Source organism: Euphorbia lathyris, chromosome 6 (assembly GCF_963576675.1).
Source record: "Euphorbia lathyris chromosome 6, ddEupLath1.1, whole genome shotgun sequence".
Lineage (NCBI taxonomy): Eukaryota > Viridiplantae > Streptophyta > Magnoliopsida > Malpighiales > Euphorbiaceae > Euphorbia > Euphorbia lathyris.
The window spans coordinates 70,479,008-70,486,489 of NC_088915.1; the positions used below are offsets into that span (position 1 = coordinate 70,479,008).

General features: G+C 34.2%; 1 protein-coding gene across 4 annotated transcripts; it reads right to left on the bottom strand.

Annotated features, from left to right (window-relative positions):
• Positions 1 to 1,305: 1,305 nt before the first annotated feature.
• LOC136232693 (cold-responsive protein kinase 1-like) lies at positions 1,306 to 7,048 on the bottom strand. 4 transcript variants are annotated; one of them, XM_066022048.1, is made up of 7 exons: positions 6,785 to 7,047; positions 6,274 to 6,381; positions 5,576 to 5,688; positions 4,726 to 4,936; positions 4,391 to 4,628; positions 3,834 to 3,984; positions 1,306 to 2,003 (listed from the first exon to the last, which is right to left on the bottom strand). In XM_066022048.1, the coding sequence occupies exons 2-7, from the start codon at positions 6,332 to 6,334 to the stop codon at positions 1,671 to 1,673; spliced, it is 1,107 nt and encodes a 368-aa protein (XP_065878120.1). In that variant the 5' UTR covers positions 6,335 to 6,381; positions 6,785 to 7,047; the 3' UTR covers positions 1,306 to 1,670. The 4 variants fall into 4 exon arrangements, with proteins under 4 accessions (XP_065878120.1, XP_065878122.1, XP_065878121.1 ...); XM_066022050.1 differs by lacking the exon at positions 5,576 to 5,688 and having other exon boundaries at positions 6,785 to 7,048; XM_066022049.1 differs by lacking the exon at positions 6,785 to 7,047 and having other exon boundaries at positions 6,274 to 6,757.
• Positions 7,049 to 7,482: the final 434 nt, after the last annotated feature.

Below are 7,482 nucleotides of genomic sequence, written 5' to 3' on the forward strand. Positions count from 1 at the left end.
AATTACCTTTATGAAAGGTTAACCAAAGTTCAAGGACCCCTTTAAGAAACTACTTTCTCTTGTAGACATATAAAAAATTACAATCAAGGTGCATATGAAAATTCCTGCAAGGCATATTAATCAAGTGTAGCAGCAAGTACGTGGCTCATGCAGTTCTATTTTTCAGCAGAAGCATAAAATCAAATGCTAAAAAACAAATAAAAAAGCACCAAAGACATTTTCTTAAAAAATAATAATTAAATCACTATAAATAAATCTAGCATGTTTGCTCAAAGGCTCGAATCAATACAAATACTCCCCTCAAAAAATAAGGAAAGAAACTTCTATTTGGCATTAAGGCTCTGTTCTTTATTACTGAAAAAAACTGAACTGAACTGAACTGAATGCTACTGAACTGAACTGAACTGAACTGAATTTAACTGAATGCTACTGAACTTAACTGAATGATACCGAACTTAACCGAATTTAATCGAACGTAACAATAATGATGATATTAGACTTTAAAATAATTTAATGATAATATTAGACATTAATAAACTTATAATAATAATAATAATAATAATATTTCTACCAAAAAAAATAATATCAATAATAAATAAACATATTATTAAAGATTAAACTAAATTAAATATCAAATAAAATCTAGGCTCGATAAAATCCTATGACATTAAATAAAAATGAGTCTAATTTAAATTAAAAATATAAATTACATACAAACACAAATTTATATATAATTTAAAGCCTATGAAATTAAATACAAATTTTTATATGAATACACACTCTTTAACTTTTTATTACAATTAAGTATTAAGGTACAAAAATACCTTTAACGTTTTGGGTCCCGGGTTATTTTACTCCTAACGTCTAAATATGAATTTTCATATGAATACAAAACCTTGACTCAATTTATCAATGTTAAGGGTAAAATTGCTATTGGCTTCTAATATTAGGGATAAAATTGCACTATTTGAGATATTAAGGTAGTTGAGCCAGTTAATTTTTTAGAGCATTGTAATGTAAACGTATTAATATAATATTTATTTATTTTTCGCAAAATTTGCAAATAAGTTACACCAAATAATTATAATTATAATAAATAATGATAATATATATAATGACAAAGCATAAATTATATATAAATATAATTATAATGAAAATAGATAAATTAATATATAATAAATTATAATAATTATAATAAATTGCTGAAATTATAAATAAATAATGATAATAATAATAAATTATATATAAATAATAATAATATATAATAATTATAATAAATAATGATAAATTATTGAATACTGAAACTGAATACTGAAACTGAATACTGAACTGATCTGATCTGAACTGATTACTACTGAACTGATTGTTACTGAAATTAAGTAATAAAGAACAGGGTCTAACTCTTCTTACTTTTCCTACATTATATGCACACATAAATTACTGTAACTTCACAAAGGCGTATAAATGAAAAACATGTTCCTCTCTTCCAGTAGCTAGAGCACTTACCCAGTTGCGGATGTAGGGGGTGCATGGAGGACGAGCTACACCCCTAGCTACCGGAATCCATGAGGTTGCAGGCAGCACTCAGCCTAGGAAGAGGGTCCGGGGATGCTGCAATTGCAGCCTCAGACCCTCTTCCGTGGGTCTGCAGCAGCACTTACCAGTTGAGTTCATCTTGGGGTGATCTCAGTGATTGTGACTGGAACAGAGCTGTTAATGTTGGTAGTAGTAGAGTCATTAGATGACTTTTTTATTGAGGAAGGTGTCTCATTCTGCCTTGATAAATCTTGGAAGAAACCCGGGGCTGAAAGGAGCTTTTCGTTTAGCCGGATGTTCTTCGTTAGCATTTCGACAACCTGGCTCATGAGCGGCCGCTGGTTTGCTGATGCTTGGGTGCAAAACAAGGCTATTTTTATGTGCTTAATTACTTCTTCCTCTGGATATTCTCCCAGATCTGGATCTACTAGTTCCAGGAGTCTCCCTTCTATGTGAAGCTCCCATGCCTGTTAAAACAGAAAGTAGACGTTCATATGTCGGTAACGGTTTGCAGCCTTCTTCAACAAGAATTAGAAAGGTGCGTATTTACTGCGCTAATGAGAAGGAATGATAATTTCTGACACGACTCATTTGACACAATTATCATTTTTAATGCCTTTATATCATATATATACTCGCATGAAATATATAAATAACATAATACGATTATGGCATCCCATCCCTACTAATGAGCATGAATAAATTCAGTTAGTACAAACATAAAATGTTAATAAAAATGGGGTAACTAATTTATTAGTCATAGAGGTTTTGCGCATTACATAAATCAACCATTCTATTCTCAAAAGCACATATACATTAAAGAGTCCTTAAGTTTTGTATCCGTTAACTCTTACCCATTCTGTCATAATTTCAACTATTTTTCTATTAGGTAACAAAAAAAAAAGGCCTAATACTTCCCCAACCGCCTGAACTTGTCCCTTTTTGTCACTTAGCCTCCTATACTAAGTGGCCAACCTTTAGCCCCCTAAACTCAACAATTGTAACACATTTAGTCCATTTCTGCCTACATGGCACATATGGCAAAAAGGGACAAGTTGAGGGGACTGGGGAGGTATTAAGGGCGGCCCGGTGCACTACGCGTTCTGATGGAAATCACCAAAGAAAGTGGAATAATAGAACAAATTAAGGGAAGAAAACCAGAAGAAGATTTGATATTAATATGATCTAATGAAAATAAGAACAGATAGAATGAAGAAAACCGGGATTGCTAACAGCACCCTCCAGGGAAATCTCCCTCTCTCTGCTAAGAGCCAAAATAGAAGAATAATGTCATAACTCCTCCTCTCCCACTACCCCCTGCCAATATAACTAATCAGCCCTATTTTCCAGATCCGTAACTAACTCTGTGCCACCTCATCAGTACCTGCTGTAACTGCCTTTTGCCTTCTAGAATAAACATTAACAACCCTGGGTCCCTTAGGCAAATGGGCTAAAACCTGTTCTCTATCACGTTCCCGCTTAAGCGAGGGTCCGGGGAGGGGTCCCACCACAAAGATGTACTGGGGGCAAGCCTTCCCTTGCCAATTTTTTGGCAAGAGGCCGCTCCTAAGACTCGAACCCGTAACCTCTCAGTCACACGACAACAACGTTTACCGTTGCGCCAAGGCTCACCCTCTTGGGGAGGTATTAAGCCAAGAAAAAATATCTATTTTTCTATTAGTCAAAGATTGAAGCTTGTTAAAGCTATTAAAATTTAGAATATGGCAGAGATTTGGGGTTTATTTCGTCTCCATTACTTTGGCTTTTCATCTCTACCAATCTATATCATCAATCTTGATTGCTAGCTCTGCCTACTATTAACGCTATTTTTTACATAAATCATACATAACCTGTAGGCCGAAGTGAACTTATTTTGCCATTAATTATAAGAATAATATTCAAAATTCCCTTTATCCATTGCCATAATATTATTTTTCTAAGAACTAAACAAGGTTAAATCAACAGAAAGAGACAAGTCTCTAATCCATTCTTGTAAATTCTATTGCCTAAATCCATTTGTCAGACAATAATATTACCACCTGCTATACAATTATACGAGAGTTAGAAAGCAGATAAGAAGACATCCTGTGAAAAAGGCATACATCCGAATTTCACGAACAAACAACCAAAGCAAACAAGTTAATGTCCTCGATAAGTACTAAATTTCACTCCTATACCTATAATTTTCTTCAGTCTTGTTTCAGAATCAAATTGCCAACATGGTGATGAAGGAAAATGGAATAGAAATCTGAAGGTACCAGGAAGTATAGTTGTATTAGGAAGAAAAAGTGAGTTACCCATTGTAGTAGGAGTTTTTCCGTTCCTCCCCAGTTGGACCTTGCACTGCTTCTACCACTTATTATTTCAAGAATGAGAATCCCAAAACTGTAAACATCAGCCTTCATGGTTAACTGGCCCCCCAATGCGTATTCTGGTGCCAAATAGCCACTGCTTGGACAAGAAGAAAAACAAAAAAAAATTATTTTATTTTTTCAATTGTAATTGACCATACTAACCACCCCTATATTCAAATTACCACAGTTGTTCATTGACTAAAAGGAAGAAAAATATATATATATATTTTTGTGCAGGGTGAGAGAGTTTGCTAACTCCTCAGTTGGACATTATGATCTGTTACTATGTGCATTTCTCATTGCTACTACTATGTATATGCTAAGGAATATACAGCTCTACACATGACATCTAACAAACTGATTCACTACGGAGAAATAAAAAAAAACAGCACACAAAGTTAGGTACTCCAGAGTAACTATAGAAAGCGATAAACTATAAGAACAAGAAGATGAATGCGGAACAAAAAATAATATCAATTATAAGTTCGAAGACAGCTTACGTTGTTCCTGCAATTCTTGTGCTAATATGAGTGATGTCATCTGGAAAAAGTTTAGCCAACCCAAAGTCTCCAATCTTTGGGTTCAACTCTTTGTCAAGAAGTATATTACTGGCTTTGATGTCTCTATGCACAATATGTGGTACAAGTTCTTCATGAAGATATGTAAGGCCCCTCGCAATACCCAAGCAAATTGCAGATCTTTTCTGCCAGTCCAGTAGAATATTTGTATTCCTTGATCCTGCAAAGGTATGAAGAACATATAACACTACTGCACATCCCAGTGCAACCATACTAAGAAGTTTCAACTGTCAAATGAAAACTTCAGATAGACTTACCTAGCAATGCACGATCAAGACTGTTATTCTCTACATATTCATACACCAAAATTCGATTTGCTCCTTGAATGCAACAGCCAACCAATTCAACAAGGTGCTGGTGCTTAACTTGTGATATAGTGTTTATCTCGTTCAAGAATTCTCTCACCCCCTGCGTTGATTGAGCAGAAAGTGTCTTCACTGCTACTTGTCTTCCACCTTTGAGGGTTCCCTAGCAACATTGCCAAAATCAAAATAAGTGAAAGGCTTTACCAAGCACATGATGAACAATAAGATCATTGAGGGCAGGAGGAGAGCCATCCAGGAGTTTGAGTGGGTACTGACATGCTGTTTAATATATTTAGAATAATGACGATTGATTGAGATGATTGAAATGGTTATTTTATGGAAAAGGAAATGAAAGAAGGATTCTCTCAAATGCTGCAAATGCTGGTCTTTGGTATCAGAGAAAATTCAAGTTAAGGTTCTTACAAAACATGTGATAGACAGGAGCAAAAACCTCACAAAAACTCCGGATTATGATATTGCAAAGCATTTTGAATTTGCAATTAGACAGAATTTGTTATTAATATAGGTAATTCAACTAGCTTAAACGCCCAAAATGGACAAGAAACCCCTGTATTTGGATTTGGATATAGTTGGTTTTCCAGAAGAAAAAAAACCATGGTTTCCAAAGATATAGTTATGGCAATCATTCATCAAAACAAGGAGCATCAAACTTATAATAATAGAGGTTGAACAAGAACATCTAGATAGTTTTTTTATTGATTCCAACCAAACAATTCACTATATCATTTTCAGAAATTTCAAATTAGCCTAACTCAAAAAACCAAATATAAGTTCTGAGCACCTTGTAAACAGTTCCAAAGCCTCCTCGCCCAATCTTATTTGATGAATGAAAGTTATCGGTAGCAGATCTTAATTCATTGTATGATATTTGTTTTATATTGCGAAGTGAGTCCTCTAGCAGCCACAAAAAAATAAAACAACAGCAAATAAAAGCCATCAAGAAAGTCAACTTATAGAAGTGCACAAAAAAACCAATAACAATAAGGAAGAAAAGGAATTGAAGTTGTAAACTGTACATGCAGAAATAAAAGATACATTAAAAACCCTTTGACATAAATCCAATTATATAGGCTTCCTTCCTTAAGTTCAACCCAGGCAAATATATAGATTGCTCTAAGAAAGGTATCATGAATGATTTTGATATGTTCTCTCCCTTTGAATAAAGAATACAAAAGCCTAATGACCAAAGCTCAAGGTACCAGTCAACCTACAAATGCCAGAATCCTTTATTCAGATCTGTTGACGCCAAATCAATAGCAATAGGCCAGAATCTATAAGCATACTAGCTTCAGCTGATATTTTTATCAGCGGAAATAGGAAATTAAAATGAAAATCCCACAAAAAAATCGGCATCATTAGAAAGTATCTAGGAGAGCAAAGTAATTATGCTTGGAACTCTCTATTGCGCTCAGTTTATTTTATGCAGCCATCAATACGTGCATATAGATCAATATTTTCAGCAAGTTTTGGAATGCTTACCTTTTGTGTCGCGATGAGTTTCATTAGCAGCCTTTTTTGAACCAAAACAACTGCACCCCATATCTGTCTCAGTTTTCTGCTTGTATCTTCAAAATCACATAGTTATACCTTTCAGCAGAGAAAACAGAACACCGATATCCAATCAGAGAAAGGAATCGACAAAAGGTCAGCGAAGGAAATCCAAATTCCAAATACTTAATGATGTTATTCCTTATAAAACTAGGACTTTGAATTACGAGAGTCAACAACCGGTCAAGTCCTAGACACATTTCCGCATTTCATTTAACAAAACAAATTGCAATGAATTAAAATTCCTTGATCATCTATTGATTTTATACAAATCATAAAAATCCTGTCGATAGCTTAATTACAGACGTTAAACGTGTAGCAGAGCTATGAATTTCTTCTTTCAAGTTTCAATCAAAGAAAACTACCGCCATGTATGAATTCAAAAGTCGGAAAAAAAATCTGTACAAAAGTGAGTCGTTAATTGAAGTTAAGAACTGAATACCGTGTTTAAGGAGCTAAACACAGCTGATCAAGAGCTCTCGTTTCCTGGTAGTTTCTTGCTCCTGTTTTTTTCTTTACCGTGAAATCTGAGCTGCAGAGCGTGAAATTTCAATTTTCATCGTGTCTGAGAAGCATTTAAAGCTCGACTACATCCGTCGCAGAGTGAGAAAGGAACTAAGGAAGCGGTCCGCGAATCGGAGGCCCCGCCGGCTTGTTCTTGATGGTGACCGTTGGCGTGCGAGCCAGGGAGCGAACCACTGGTCCCCAACTAAACCAACCCACCCACCCAGCCACCGCGTTTACTAGTACAATATTTCCAAATAAGTTATATAAACAACAATTGGGTCTGTTGTTTATTACTGAAAAAAACTGAACTGAATTAATGCTATTGAACTCAACTCAACTGAACTGAATGATACTGAATACTGAACTGAACTGAATTTAACTAAATGCTACTGAACTTAACTGAATGATACCGAACTTAACCGAATTTAATCGAACGTAATAATAATGATGATATTAGACTTTAAAATAATTTAATGATAATATTGGACATTAATAAGCTTATAATAATAATAATAATAATAATAATAATAATAATAATAATATTTCTACCAAAAAAAATAATATCAATAATAAATAAACATATTATTAAAGATTAAACTAAATTAAATATCAAATAAAATCTAGGCTCGATAA